The 16,040-nt window shown below is 34.0% G+C and overlaps 1 protein-coding gene and 1 long non-coding RNA gene across 4 annotated transcripts in view; one reads left to right on the top strand and one right to left on the bottom strand.

Annotated features, from left to right (window-relative positions):
- The first annotated feature begins 995 nt into the window (after nucleotides 1–995).
- Nucleotides 996–16,040, top strand: part of slc30a2 (solute carrier family 30 member 2) — a 27,548-nt gene continuing 12,503 nt past the window's right edge. For 2 of the 3 annotated variants that reach the window (XM_087297452.1, XM_087297451.1), the window contains exons 1-4: nucleotides 996–1,340; nucleotides 8,352–8,560; nucleotides 12,826–12,972; nucleotides 15,202–15,355. In XM_087297452.1, the coding sequence (XP_087153578.1) occupies nucleotides 1,261–1,340; nucleotides 8,352–8,560; nucleotides 12,826–12,972; nucleotides 15,202–15,355 (590 nt within the window). In that variant the 5' untranslated portion in view covers nucleotides 996–1,260. 3 annotated transcript variants of the gene reach the window in all.
- LOC141379402 (uncharacterized) overlaps nucleotides 12,665–16,040 on the bottom strand; it is a 19,488-nt gene continuing 16,112 nt past the window's right edge. The window contains exons 5-6 of the long non-coding RNA XR_015518834.1: nucleotides 15,326–15,373; nucleotides 12,665–13,008 (exon numbers count right to left, since the gene is read on the bottom strand). This is a non-coding gene — a long non-coding RNA (uncharacterized LOC141379402). The remainder of the gene's footprint in view (nucleotides 13,009–15,325; nucleotides 15,374–16,040) is intronic.

Below are 16,040 nucleotides of genomic sequence, written 5' to 3'. Positions count from 1 at the left end.
AATAAACAGTACAACTATATTAACCTTACTAAATTATTTCGTTGGATAGTTGAAAGATATGTGTTCAGTTACTTTGCGTTAGTTGCGTCATGACGCTCTTTCTAAATCTTTGTATACAAAACAATTTGATTAGCATGTAGGTAATCCTTGCGAAAACATTTTCATTGAAAATAGGCTATTAATGTTTTAAAACAATTTATTCTGCTAAACATGTTTTGGAAAGATTCAAACCTAATATTTCAAATGTGGGAATTTTGTAGTCACGAAAAATAAACCATTTTGCATATTTTATTTTCATTTTATTTACTCAAGAATGTTTTGGATAGATTTTATTAATTGTTTATTAATAAAATAATGGATAGAAAATTTGTTTATGTGATGTAGGCTATGTTCTATTCTGATAATGAGAACTTGAATTGTAAAGGATCAATAATTTTAGTTTCTTTGTTATTAGGAAAATACATGAGATAAGGTGGGGTCAATGTAAACCAAACTTTTCTAATTTTTTGAATGACTTCAAATTATATGTAAATCTTTTAGAACAATCATAAAACAAAAGCCCTGAAAACATTAAATTTCATGTAAATGTATATTTTTATATTTTTCTCTTTCAGAAAACTATGTAAAATATAATACCTCTTGTTCTGGTGGCATTGATTTAATAAAACATATAGACAGACGTGCACTCTTTGCACTGCAGCCAAGTTGCGCAGGACATAGTTCCAACAAGGCAGACCCACTCATTTCCAAAAGACGCAGCAGACTTCATTCACGTAAAACCAAGCCTATTATTACAGCGAAGGCGTTTCTCATAATTATTAATTATGTCACGGTGACGTTGCGTGGGAGCTGTTCAATTGCGAGCGACTGAGTAGTTAATATTAATGATGGCGTTCTATTTTTAAGGACCGACCTTAAGCTCATGAATATTAATCAGCAAGCCTTCGCCATAGTAAGATTCATAAATGAGTTCAGTGGACTGCCGAATCTTCTGCACCACATCCATCTGAGCTCACTCACAGCCAAGTTCTCCGGCTCCGCATACAGACAGCGTCGGAATTACTGACTGACCGCAATCCTGCCATTTTCTTTAGCTTTGTGGATCTGATGCAATGAGTGAATTAACTCATTTGTTAAACCCTTCGAAAATGGCTTGGAGGAATTATTATTTTGCCGTCTAATTAAACACGCATATTTTAATATTCGGTAAGGTTTTCATTAATTGTGCTTTTTATTTACCTGAAGCAGCAGCACAGGACTATGGATCCTCCACCGAGTTCGGAGAAATCGCATCTTATCAATGAAAGAAATGCCAAAATATACTCCTTAAAACTTAACAGGTAGGCTAAATTAACATATTTTATCAATTTCATATATTTATAACAGTAATATAAATACTTATTATTATTGCTCTTGTTGTTTTTAATATTGTTATTATTATGATTATTAAATGTTGCGTTCAAGAGAGGCTGATTTCAAAATGCATTGTCTAGAAATCTGTGCACAATCTATGAAGAAAAACTGGTTAGTCTGTATGGTGTCTGTTTATTTTGATAAACAAAAAACAATCATAAAAAGGCTGTTTTAAGATCAGAAATTGTTTGATATTTTTCCTTTACACAAATGACAGCAAAGAGATGGATTTGCACATTATGCCAATATTTCAAAAACCATATGCGCCAATAGTTACACCAGTAAAGCCATACCTTCAGCTTTATTCTGTAAACGCTCGTGTCTTTTAAGCATCATTAATATGCTTATAATTGTAATTAAGATATACATTTTTATGCTTGAGTTCATTTTGGACTGTAGCTTTTTTGAGCAATGTCCACAGGGAACTTGAGCAGAATGAACGCAATGAATAGGCTATATGGTGGTCCCATAAGGAAACTGCGCACGAATTAGCCTAACTTTTCATCATGATTCTCCAAAAAAAAAAAAATCAATAATAATAATAATAATAAAAATCAGATGCATAAAATCTGCATATCCTTCTTTCAATAATCGGCCCACACTAGCCTATAATAAAGTAGCCTAAAATCAAGCATGGAAACAGAAAGTTTCAGCACCATGGACAGATGCAGGCTACCTGAATCCAAATACAAAAAAAGAAAAAAAGAAAAACAAACAAACAAATGTGTAATAGCCTACTAATGATAGATCTTAACACATACAAAAACCCCAATTAAAATATAAAAATAATGCACCTTTAACAACGACTTACAAATATCTTCCTGCATGCTAGAAGATTTTTGTGAGGCGAAGAAATACTTTAGACGTTATTTTTAATCATCGTTATAGGATAAAATACAGGTTTACACAGATGCGTAATGTAATCTCATCAGATTTATCACGAACGTATGATAATTGCGCGAATGGTAATCTACACAATGTAGGCGTTTTACAGAATGAAAAAAAGATATTTCTAAATCTACTGTCCTTTACAATGGAATGTTTCAAATAGAATTAAAATATGCTTGTGGCAACATCATTTTTACACATAATTTTTTTTCGCAGACGTATGCTAGCTTATATTTCGGTGAATTTGAGGATAAAGAAACAAAACTGATTTAGAATATTAAAATTGAGTAGTAAAACATTTAGAAAACTCAACTGTCTATGCGAAAAAGTAATAAAACATCTAAGCAGGAGACTCAGTGTGCAGTGAATTATAATGAACACCCTGCTGTAGCTACTGTATAAGAGCTAAATGGGATGTGGTCTTGGGAAATAAGAAGAGCTCATAAAAAAACAACACACGAATTAAGGTGGATGTTTGAAAATAACATTCTTTAAAGTTCTTTAAAGTGATTCATTTATTTTTAATGTTCTTTTTACACTATAAAATATTATAAGATAACATTAAAATAGGCTTGTGGCAACATCATTTTCACACATTCATTTTTACGCAGAGCTTTAAAAAGTAGGCTAGATTATATTTTGGTGAAATTGAGGATACAGAAACAAAACTTAAAACATTCAATTTGAGTAATTGAACATTTAAAAAACTCAACTGTCTATGCGTCAAAGTAATAAAACACCTAAGCAGGAGTAACCGACGTGTGCAGTGAATTGCAATGAATACCCTGCTGTAGCTAGCTACTGTATTAGTTAAATGGGTTGTGGTCTTGAGAAATAAAGAGCTCATAAAAAAACAATACACTAATTTAGGTGGGTGTTATCTATTAACCCATTCTTTCCCCCCAAAAGAGCATATTTAAAGTGGAAAAAAAAATCCTTAATTTTTTTAATGTTTTTTTTAAATGTTCTTTCTATAAAATAGGCTATTGTAATTAATAGATCATGGTATAAAAAACCACTTGGGTCTCTAACTGGCGACGCATTACATTAACAAACATGACAGTTCAGAGAATTGTACATCAACAGGTCACCTGAACACGAAACGGGCAGTTGTAGATTCTAATTTTTTTTTAATCTAGAAGTGCCCTATTTGATTAATTGGGGCACGTTAATTGCCATGTTTGCGCTTCTGTCTTTAAGAGAGAAGAAAAAGCGAATACATTCACGCTGCACGTTGATTAAAACATTGCATATTTTTTAATGTAAAAAAATCATACTTTAACCCAATGCTAAAATCTGGAATGCATTAAAGAAAAACAATGGTTAAAAAAACAATGTTAACAAAAAATTAGCCTACTATAATGAAATCGATATAAAAACGCTGGTCATTCAATGGTGTTAAAATTTACAACTTGCATTATTATTATTATTAATATTATTATTATTATTAATAAAACTAATAATAATAATAATAAATTAATTTTCTTTTCGACTTAGTCCCTTTATTCATTAGCGCGGAATGAACCGCCAACTTATCCAGCATATGTTTTACGTGGGGGATGCCCTTCCAGCTGCAACCCATAACTGGAAAACACCCATACATTCTCATTTACACACATACACTGTAGACATTTTAGTTTACCAATTAATCTATAGCGCATGTCTTTCGACTGTGGGGGAAACTGAAGCACCCGGTCCCGGAGGAAACTTACGCGAACACGGGGAGAACATACAAACTCCACACAGAAATGCCAGCTGACCCAGCTGGGGCTCGAACCAGCGACCTTCTTTCTGAGAGGCGACACAACAATATTAGTAATAATAAGATTAATAATAAATGAACAAATAAGCATTTTGAGTCTTATAATATAATGATATTAGTGCTGGATATCATGCACTGCCAAACAATCGCCAGCAGAAAGAACCCTTCTGCCAATCTGTAAACATTTCCACATAATATTGTGCAAGAACATCTAATAAGTTTCAGTATGAACAGAGCAGACTGTGCTTGAGAGGGATGATCAACACATATGCTGTTAAATCCGCCAGCTGTGGTTGCCCGAAATTCACTGTAAAACACGGCGAGGTCTCCGACATTATAAGAGCCAGTGGTGCGCATCTGTGTTTTTAACAGGTTACTTCAGATAAAACCGATAACCAAAATTAACCAGTATAATCAAATCCTTTTGAAACCGATTTAAATAGTTAAAACCAAGACAATAACACTATTTTAATAGGCTAGGTGTATTTTTTTTTACAAAGCTGAAACAGCTAATACAATTATATTCATTAATTTTCTTTTCCTTTATTAATCTGGGGTCGCCACAGCGGAATGAACCACCAACTTATCCAGCATAAGTTTTACGCAGCTGATGCCCTTCCAGCTGCAACTCATTACTTGGAAATACAATTATATTGACAATTGTTATTATTCCGTTTTATTTAAAACTATAAACAGGGAAAAAACGCGCATTTTCTCTCGGTTTTGCCAAACAAATACACACATCCTAATTTCCGCACAGTAAGCCCTAAATTAGTGACACTATTAGCTATTTAAATCATCAACACTGCAAATGCATAATGATTATAAGGTCAATAGACAGCCCATAGGTGCACAGCTTGTGTTGTGTGCGTGTCCGCTTGTTGGACTGTCTGAAAAGCCCCTATGCAGTGTATCATGTCTGTGTCCCGGTGGGGTGATTAAACAGACGCCGTGTTCCACTCCACTGACTCCTTTCAGCAGCAGGAGCGCTCGTGCGTGTGTGTGTGTGTGTGATGCAGTGCTCTGGTTATCTCATGCGCAGTGAGATTGCGCTTTCTGCCCCATTACCCTCATCATAGCATCTCTCTCATCAACACACACGACAGAAGGGCCAAAAACGAGCATGTCAGCAGATTTCAACTCGGGCTGATCTGGTTCCTCGTGATATAAACTACGTGTGTGTACAGCATTTATTTATTTATTTTTTGTTGGTTGTAGGATTTTTTTTGTTGTTGGTTGATTGCAGCCTTATTCCAAAATGATTTAAATTCATTTATTTTCTCAATTCTACACACAATACCCCATAATGACAATGTGAAATAAATATTTTTTGAAATTGTTGCAAATTTATAAAAAAAAAAAAAAACCTGAAAAATGTCATGTACATAAGTATTCACAGCCTTTGTTCTGACGCTCTAAATTGAGCTCAGGTACATTCTGTTTCCACTGATCATTCTAAAGATGTTCCAGCAGCTAAATTGGAATTCACCTGTGGTAAATTCAATTGATAGGACATTGGATTTGAAAAGGCATACACCTGTCTATAAGGTCCCTGCGTTGACAGTGCATGTCAAAGCACAAACCAAGCATGAAGACAAAGGAATTGCCTGTAGACCTCCGAGACAGGATTGTCTTGAGACAAAAGGCTGGGGAAGGTTGCAGAAAAATTTCAGCTGTTCAGAAAGTTCTAATGAGCACAGTGGCCTCCATCATCCATAAGTGGAAGATGTTTGGAACCAACAGGACTCTTCCTAGAGCTGGCCAGGCATCCAAGCTGAGTGTTCAGGGGAGAAGGGCCTTAGTCAAGGAGGTGATCAATAACCTGATGGTCACTTTGTCTGAGTTCCAGTGTTCTTCTGTGGAGAGAAGAGAACCTTACAGAAGGACAACCATCTGTGCAGCAATCCACTAATCAGGCCTGCATAGTGGAATGGCCGAACAGAAGCAACTCCCCGCCTGGAATTTGTCAAAAGGCATTTGAAGGACTCTCAGACATAAGAAGCAAAATTCTCTAGTCTGATGAGACTCAATTTGAACTCTTTGGGTTGAATGCCAGGTGTTACGTTTGGAGAAAACCAGGCACTGCTCATCACCAGGCAAATACCATCCCGACAGTGAAGCATGTTGGTGGCAGCATCATGCTGTAGGGATGCTTTTAAGCAGCAGGAACTGGAAGACTAGTCAGAATAGAGAGAAAGAGGAATGCAGCAATGTACAAAAACATCCTGAATCAAAACCTGCTTTAGAGTGCTCTTGACCTCAGACTGGGGTGATCTCATCTTCCAGCAGGACAATGACCCAAAGCACACCGCCAAAATATCAATAGAGTGGCTTTACAACAGTTCTGTAATGTCCTTAAGTGGCCCAGCCAGAGCCCAGACCTAAATCTCATTGGACATGTCTGGAGAGATCTGAAAATGACTGTACACCACCGCTTCGAATCCAACCTTATAGAGCTTGAGACTGAGAGGTACTGCAAAGAGGAATGGGCAAAAATTCCCAAAGACAGGTGTGCCAAGATTGTGGCATCATATTCAAAAAGACTTGATGCTGTAATTGCTGCCAAAGGTGCATCAACAAAGTATTGAGCAAAGACTGTGAATACTTATGAAAGACAAACTACATCAAAGAGTTGGGTGGTGGTCAGCAGGAGTAGAACCAGGATGCTGGATCTGGCTGTCGAGTCCTCTAGCGGTGTCATGGGATTAAGTCGGTAAAACACCAAAGGGTTATTTATACCCTTATAACCTAGGGCATTTAAAGTGGTTTAGGAGTCGTCGGTAAATCATAAATTGGATAATGCGGGGCCAGCTGCAAGCAAACATAAGCACATGATCCCCTTGAAATTAGTTTATAAATAAACTCAACTTTTTGTATTTTATTAACGTTTTTGTATTTTATTAACAGGGGGGTCACACCTGTATTAAATTCAAAAGTTTACATTCTTAATCACCTGTTTCTACATGGCCTATCTCTAAAAGTGAGGGGGATGTATCCCAGTCATCCCCCCCGGTTGCTATGCCTCTACCCATACCCCAACCCTAAACCCAACCCCCACAGTAATGTAAAAAACAGATCTGCATGTGGAGTCTTCTGTTAGTGTATAGCTAATTAACCATGTGGACGGATGATAACAACCTTCTGAACCTACCAGGAGGCGCAGAAGGCCCCTTCTGGCCCATATCTGTCAGCTGATATCCACGAATAATGCCCATTCAAGCGAGTGATAACATTCAATTCGGCTAGGAATTGTGTGGAGCTCTGCATTTTTTACAGTGTAAATAAAGATTTAGATGAAAATTTGTTATATAGGGCTGAACTGTCATGCTTAAATATAAACTTTTAATAAGTCATGAAATTATACTTAGAACTACTTATCATCAACATGCTCAAAATAGTTTGTGGTATAGTAACTTGTTACACTGAATGACATTTTTGTCTCCTGTAAATAATGTGTATAAATAAATAAACAAACAAACATATTCTAATGAATGGAGGAAAATGTACACCTTATTTAGAATTTTGTAAAAAACCCTTTTTATATCTTTGACACATATAAATGACCCATTATACCAATAACTGTATTTAATAGACATATGCTACGTACATACAAAATCTTTTATTTCCAAGTGGTACACACTACAGAGTCACATGGGCAGAGCTAAGCTTCAGCAAGGGAAAGCTTGAGCTCCAACTCCTCCTTGCTGCACTTCTTCAACAGGTGATGTCACTGGGGGTTGGGGTTTGGGGTGGGGTAGGTGTACACATTAAAACAACTAAGAGAAGAAGCTGGAGCTCAGGCTCCCCTTCATTGGAGGTGAGAACCACCCAAGTGGCTCTGCAGCAAGCACATTCCCTTTATCGCAGCTAGTTGGCAAGAAAATATTTCTCACTTTCAATTTATTTCAAAATATTTTCAAAATAGAAAAAAATAAAAATAAAAATAAAAAATGAATAAATAAATAAACAAATGACAAAAATATTTCATAAAATAATTCAAACTAATAATCTATCAAGAAGATGCATGATACATAAACATAAGTATACTAATTACTCTTGTTCTGAAAAGTATATATTTATCCATCTATCTCTCTATTCTGCTAACTGCTTATCCTCTAACAGGCGATGTGCATATGACAAAAAACAATTTGCATCTTTTTATTATTTGCATAACTCCCTGATATCAGCAAGGAGCATTAATCAGTATAGAGCTGATGGACTGTACACGTATATGGATTTAAACATTGACTGAAATGGCGTCACTCTACCTCATGCTTTGTTCTTATAGTGAATTCTCAGGATCCAAAGAAAGTTGCCCAAACCTGCCTTTGGGAAATGGTGAAATGGCTGGTGCTATTGAGCTCAAGAGGCCTGTTGGAACGCATTGCCATGGGAAAAAAGCAGCCTATGATGACAGCCGCGAGAAGCTCTTAGCCAAGAAGAAATTGTACATCGCCTCCATAGTCTGTCTGGTTTTCATGATTGGAGAAGTTATAGGTGAGAACTTTTTAGATTTGATGTGTCCTTAAATATTCATTTAACTACTTAGTCATTTTAATTATTACATGTACTAATGGTTAGTGGGTTAGATTTAGAGTTAGTTGCATGTAATTAGGTGTAATTAATTGTAATTACTAGGATGCACTAAAAGTATATGTATTATATATTACTGATTTCAATATATACAGTGTTACACTATATTGATCAGTTTGCAGGGTAATATACAGTACTACACTGTAAAACCCAAAAGGTTAAGGTAACTCAAACTATTTGAGCAAATCAATTGCAAAACTCTATTTAAGTAAAAAAAAAGTAATCCTAAAGAGTACTGTGAACCTAATCCATTTGAGTACACAAAGCAATTTGAGCACAGTAAAACCCAATGAATGAGGAGAACTCAAACCAACTACTGTAAAAACAAGTAAGGCGACTCAAATTGTTTGAGGAAACCGATTGCAACAAACCATTTGAGTTAAAAAGCTAATCTATATGAGTACTGTGAACTTAATCTACAATGAAATAATGAGGTACTCAATTAACTCATTACCTTCAACACTGAATTCAAAACTCTTTTTAAATGAGTAGAATTAACTTTCAGTCAATTTTGAGTTAACTACACTCATTTCATTTGATAAAGTCGACTGTTAGGTTTTATGGTGTAGCTAGTTTTTCCCCATTAAATTAATTTTGCTCCATTGGATCCATTTATCATTCAACTGTCCAACATTTTAGGAGGTGCACAAGTTCAGATTAAAATAATGACAATATATGACAATCTTCAAGCTTCATGATTTAATGCTATTCAGCATTTCTTTATAAGACATTAACTTTAATTTGACATCCAATAGAACATATATATATATATATATAATTAACTATTAAATAAAACCTGTGCTGTTCCTATATGTCAATTATACATTTTGCTGCTCCAGAAAAATGTATTTCCCTCAAACATCTGACATTTTAGACTTGAAGTATGTTATTTTGTACAGATTATATTTAGTTTTTTATATAAGTATATAATTATTTAATTATCTAGCTCTGAGAAAAATTATGGGCTATTCAAAGGATGTGCAACTCAATGCCTCTATATAATTATTAATCACTGGTCTCTGCCTTTATCATATTATTGCCAATCTGCTAAATAGCTTTAAATTCATCCAATAAAGGCCAATAAATACATCAGAGGGCGAATACATAGTAAGTACATGTGTTACAAGAACACCTTATATACTTACATACTTAATATTACTAATAAAGCTACCAAAAAACAACACTATAGTGTTTATTAAAATTATGAGTTGGCATAAAGGCTGCATATCTTCTCATAAATATAATAGGCTATAATTAAAGTATATCAAAGTTGAGACAATGTTTTTTCACAGAGTATAACTACTTACTTAGTTACTCCCAGGGCTATTTATATCAAAGTTGATATTTAGCCACGCCATATTGGTGTTTTGTAACATGATTTTATGAGGTGGGTTGTTAGCCCATTGCTCAACCTCCAACCTGGAGGACCTGGACATACACACATACACTACGGACAATTTAGCTTATTCAATTTACCTACAGCACATTTCTTTGAACTGTGGGGGAAACCCTTGCGAACACGGAAAGAACATGCAAACTCCACACAGAAATGTCAGCGACTATCTTGCTGTGAGGCGACTGCACCAGCGTGTTGCCCCAAGTATAACTACTGTATAATAAATATGTCAATGTCAGACATTTCTTTTGCTTTGTGCTTAGTTTCTCGCCTCGCAATAAATGCTCTCAGTGCATTTTACAACTAAGTAAATGACAGATTAAACAATTCATCATTGTAGCACAAAATTGCTTAAAAATTGCTGGATCACCACCGGTCCTTGACACCATCCATTTTATGTAATAAGCAGGTTTTTCTGTGCTTTGTTCAGCGAATACAGCTTCTTTTTGTTCCAGTCAGCATTAAAATTCAAGAACAACACTTGAAAATAATTATGAGTCACTCTCTCTGTCAAACTACAAAAGATTTATGCTGTTTGAACTGATATCACAAAAGTTTTCTTTATGTTTTAATGAGTATAAATGAAATAAATAAAATGAATGAATAATGGTCATGTGAAGGGTCTGTGGTGGTACAATCTCACATTTTTCAAGTAAGGAGTCTTTATAGGTTATGTTTTAAAAAATTAATGGTTTCATGAAGACCTTTTTATTGCACAATAGGTTCTTCATAGTTCTTAAAGTGATAGTTCACCTAAAAATGAATATTCTGTCATCATTCTATCAACCTTGACTTGTTCCAAACTAGTTTGAGTTTTTGAGTTTTGTTCAGTTGAATGAAAAGGATTAATTGAAGTATGTTGAAGGAGCACCTATTGACTTCCATAGCAGGAAAAACAAATATTATGGATGTCGATGATTATCAGTTTTTACATTTTTTTCCAAACCAGTTTGAGTATTTTTGTTCTGTTGAAAAAAAAAGGTACATTGAATAACACTGGAAACCAACCATGAACTTCCATAGTATTTGCTTTTCCTAATATTAATGTCAATGTTTACCAGGTTCCAAAAATCTTCATAATATCTTCATTTGGGTAAAAAACAAAACAAAACCTTGTTTGAAACAAATCAAGGATAAGTAAATGATGACAGAATTGTTGGGTGTACTATCCTGGGGTGCGTTTCCCAAAACCATAGTTAGCCAACTAAGGTCGCAAGTTTTGTCGTTGCAAACATAGTTTGTTGATTTGATGTTTTCCAAATCCGTCGCTCCAACGAACATTTGCAAACTGCATCGCAAACTTGAGGACCCGCAGCTACAGCTCTGAAGCTGTCGCTAAAAACATAGTTCCTGGCTGTGTTCTATTCCCCATTAACCTCCCTTTTCCCTATTCATATAGAACATTCTAAGATTCAAAGTTGGAATTATTAAAAATAAAAAAAGCATTAAAGTCATCTCTCTTAAATGTAATTTGCTTCCAAACTATTTTTACAATAAAGTTTTAGCGATCTTCATGTTTACATTTGTGCTCCCTTATACCTTGCTATATAGGTGACATATTATTTAAAAGCGGAATTTATGTCACATCTCCAAAGCTTGAGAAAACAAAAAGCACACTTTGATTCTTTTAATTTATAGTGGGTTATTTATTAAATATCTGTACTGTATATGACATGGGCCTGGTTAGAACATTTCTGCGGTGGTGTACATGTCTCAAATTGTGAAAGTAGGCTTTTCAAAACAAATTAAAAATAAATAAGCAACATCCTATTTAATAATAATAATAATCATAATTATTATTATCATCATCATCATTAATATTGTTAAAAGTATGTTTTTTCATTTCTAATAAATAATAAATATTACATTTCATTTCTTAATAAATAGCCTCATTATTTATTTATTTATATGATTTATATATGATATTAGAATACGTGTTAGCTTTTGTAAGTGATATGTTTTAGAATAGAATATGTAATGTTCAACTTCTCAATAATATTAGTAAAGCAAACATAGGTCCTATGTGCCATTTACATATATTTCAGTTAATATGGAAAGCGAGTGCATGTTTTTACCAAATCTAATATTGGATTTTATTTTAAATGTGTGTGCATGAAAAACAATATAATTTGCACAAAGAAATTATGGGCTTTTCTCTAAAGAAGTTGTTACTCCACCTCGTTTACAGCATCATTATGGGCGTTTTACGCTATAACTAACGTGGTTCAATCGATGGATCTGCGACAGAAAAACTACGGGTTTTGGGAAACACTTATCACTACATAGTTTTTTTTCCCAAACAATGCATCGTACTATGGTAGTTCAGCCGCGAGTTACGTCGTTGTTTGGGAAACACACCCATCTTAAGATTATTCAAGAGTTCTGCAGACTAGGACTATGAGGGGGATTGAAACGTTCCATGGATATTAAAAGTTCACCTGTTAATATCCATGTAACACTGAAAATTCCCCTAAGGTTATTTATAGTTGGACAAGATTATAGATTATTAAATTATAAGATTAATTTGCATTAATGGATCCATGAATAACATTTTATCATCCATGTAACATTTATATTTATCAAAACATTTTAGATTTTACAAATATTCTTCAAACTGTAAAGAAAGCATTTTTTTTGTGTTATTTTAAAAACTTTGTGCAACCAGAAAATGCTCTTCTATGGCATTGCTGCAAAACCCACTTTGGAACCTGTTTTTATGAGTGCTGGTCTAATAGTTACTTGGTTCTTCTTCTCTGTTGATGTGGTGATGCAGGTGGTTATCTAGCACACAGTCTGGCCATTATGACCGATGCAGCCCACCTTCTGACAGATTTTGGCAGTATGATGGTCAGTCTCTTCTCCTTGTGGATCTCCTCAAGACCACCCACCAAGATCATGAACTTCGGCTGGCACAGATCAGGCGAGTTCAGCCAAGCGTATCAGGAAACTTCAAGTCCTGCCAAATAAACATGACATAAACTGTAAAATACGCTGTGTTGTCGAAACCCAATGTTGGGTCAAACATGGACCAATTCAATCATTTTAATAAAAATTGTAATTTATAATTAACTGAAACGATTAACAAAACATTGAGTTTGTCCATATTTGACCCATCGTTAGGTTAAGACCAGTGTACGAATTATACATTGACCATTAATTGAGTTAAATGTTTTGGTAGTGTTTGTGTAATACATCCTTCAGTCATTTATGTATTTATTTAAATTACATCTAATTTATTAATTAAACATATTTAGGTTTTCAGTGTTTTGAGGGATATTTAGTGTATGCTGACCTACAGTATCCTCTGATTAGCTGTTTTAGAGGTTACTGTAGGTCAAACTAAAATATGAATCTAACTTGACTTTCAGACTATATGTAGAAACAAACACCTATTTTACAAAAAACATAGACTGATTAACACAATTATGCATTCCATGAACCATAATAGGGGTGGTCAAATGTATATTTATATTATCTATTATTTTAATTATAAACATTATTATTTAAAATACAGATCAGAGCAAACAATTTTTTCATTATTAAAGGGCTGACCCCCATACATCTTGTTTTCATTTCTTTCAGGGGGTATCAAGCATTAATTAGGGGGCTTAATAACCCAAATCCCCCTGAAATTTGCACCCTGGTTACAACAACCCAGCATATTTTAGAGTGTGCATCTTTGATGTTGAAAATTGTAAAATAAAAAATGATCACCCTTATGTTGATCCATATCTTTACACACAAGAAAAAATGCTCAGTTGTTGTCACCCAATATTGGGTGGGTCAAATATGGACAAACCTAACCGATTGGTTAATGTAGTTGAAGTATAATTTAAAAAATAATTAACCCAATGCTAGTTTTGTCCATATTTGTCTTAACATTTTTCATTTATTTTCCATGTACAATTGAAGTGAGAATTATTAGCACCCCTGAATTATTAGCCCCCCCCCACCCCACCACCCCCTGAATTATTAACCCTCGTTTATTTTTTTCCCAATTTCTGTTTAACGGAGAGAAGATTTTTTCAACACATTTCTAAACATAATAGTTTAAGTAACTCATTTCTAATAACTGAATTATTTTGTGACATTTAAAGGCTTAACAAGGTTAATTAGGTTAATTAGGCAGGATAGGGTAATTAGGAAAGCTATTGTATATCGATTGTTTGTTCTGTAGACTATGGAAGAAAAAAATATAGCTTAAAAAGCTAACAATTTTCACCTTAAAATGTTTTCTAAAAAAATTAAAAACTACTTTTATTCTAGCCAAAATAAAACAAATAAGACTTTCTCAAAAATAAAAAATATTATAAGACATACTGTGAAATTGTCTTTTCTCTCTTAAACATAATTTGGGAAATATTTCAAAAAGAAAAAACATTTTTCAAATGGGCTAATAATTCTGACTTCAACTATATGTAACCAGGGTTTATAAATGATGGCAGATGTGGGTTCAAATAAACTGTTACGTGTAACAATTTCACACCTCTAGGCAATTTGACATTTTGGTAACACTTCGGTTTAATAACCCAAATCCCCCTGTAATTTGCACCCTGGTTACAACAACCCAGCATTTTTTAGAGTGTGCATCTTTGATCTTTGATCATCTTCAGATGTGGTTCCAAATATGTTCCCATCATTTACTACTTATTACCTGCCTACTATTAAGATATAAACTTTTATTAGTACCTATAAAGTATGATCTTATTTTACATCCCTAATCATCCTACACAATAAATTAAAAAGTAGCAAATTTAGTAGTGTATAAAGCTAAATGTCTTAGTTTATGTGTTAATAGCCTGAACTGTACATTAAAATAAAATGTGACCAAAATTTTAAAACAAATGTAATGGCAAGTAGAAGTTCTGATTGACAAGTACCTTAAGAATCTGGTAACCAAACTGAAAGGACTTCATCCTTTCTAATCATTACTGGAATAGTTTAAAAACAAACTAATCTATCAAGATCCATCAACAACATAAACACATCAAAAATGTATCCATTTAATTTATGTGCCATATTCTACATCTTTTAAAGTTATAAGAATAAATTTGGGTGAAGTGATTGAAATGCAATTGTTTGTTGTTTTTTTTAATGTACAAATTTGCTACATCCAACTTTAATACCAGTCTATATTCATCTCCTGCAGAGATTCTGGGAGCCCTGATATCTGTAATGTCCATCTGGATCGTGACTGGTGTGTTGGTGTATCTTGCCATTGAGAGGATAGTGAGAAATGATTATGAAATCGAAGGCCGTGTGATGCTTCTCACCTCAGGATGTGCAGTCGTGGTCAACATCATGTAAGAAAACAGACTTTCCTAAAAAATAAAATAAAATAAAAGAAATATTAATTGACTAGAAGTGGTAATGACTAGAAGTTTCCAGCAAATAATTTACATATCAATGCTTATTTAAAGATTTTAAATACCCAAAGTTGAAGTTTTACATTGTAAAAAAAAAAGTTATATAAGGCGTGACCAAATGTTTTTGTTCTTTTGTTACTACATTATTAAAATATTTTAACCATGTTTCAATTAAATAACTATAGCATTTGTGTGTGTAAACTTTGTAGTTGAACTAATATAACTTTACAAGTTGTTTAATTTACATTACTTACATCAGGGGTGACCAACCCAGTTCCTGGAGGTCTATCTTCCTGCAGATTTCAGTTCAACCCATATCAAACACACCTGCCTGTAATTATCAACTACTTTTCAGGTCCTCATTAATTGGTTCAGGTGTGTTTGATTAGGGTTGGAGCTGAATTCTGCAAGAAGCTAGATCTCCAGGAGCAGGGTTGGGCACCCCTGACTTACATAATACTGGCTCAAAACAGCAATAAGTTTCCTTTTTCTTTTTTTTTTTAAAGTGAGTAAATCTCCATTGCCCTAAAAGTGACTAGTTGACTTTAATAAAAAATAAAGTAAACCTGTTAACAGTGAGTGACTTAAGTTATTTTTATAATTAGTCACACAGTTCATTTAC

The sequence above is a fragment of the Danio rerio genome, chromosome 20, assembly GCF_052040795.2.
Source record: "Danio rerio strain M-AB ecotype USA chromosome 20, GRCz13ab, whole genome shotgun sequence".
Lineage (NCBI taxonomy): Eukaryota > Metazoa > Chordata > Actinopteri > Cypriniformes > Danionidae > Danio > Danio rerio.
This window is presented reverse-complemented; position numbering and strand designations above follow the sequence as displayed.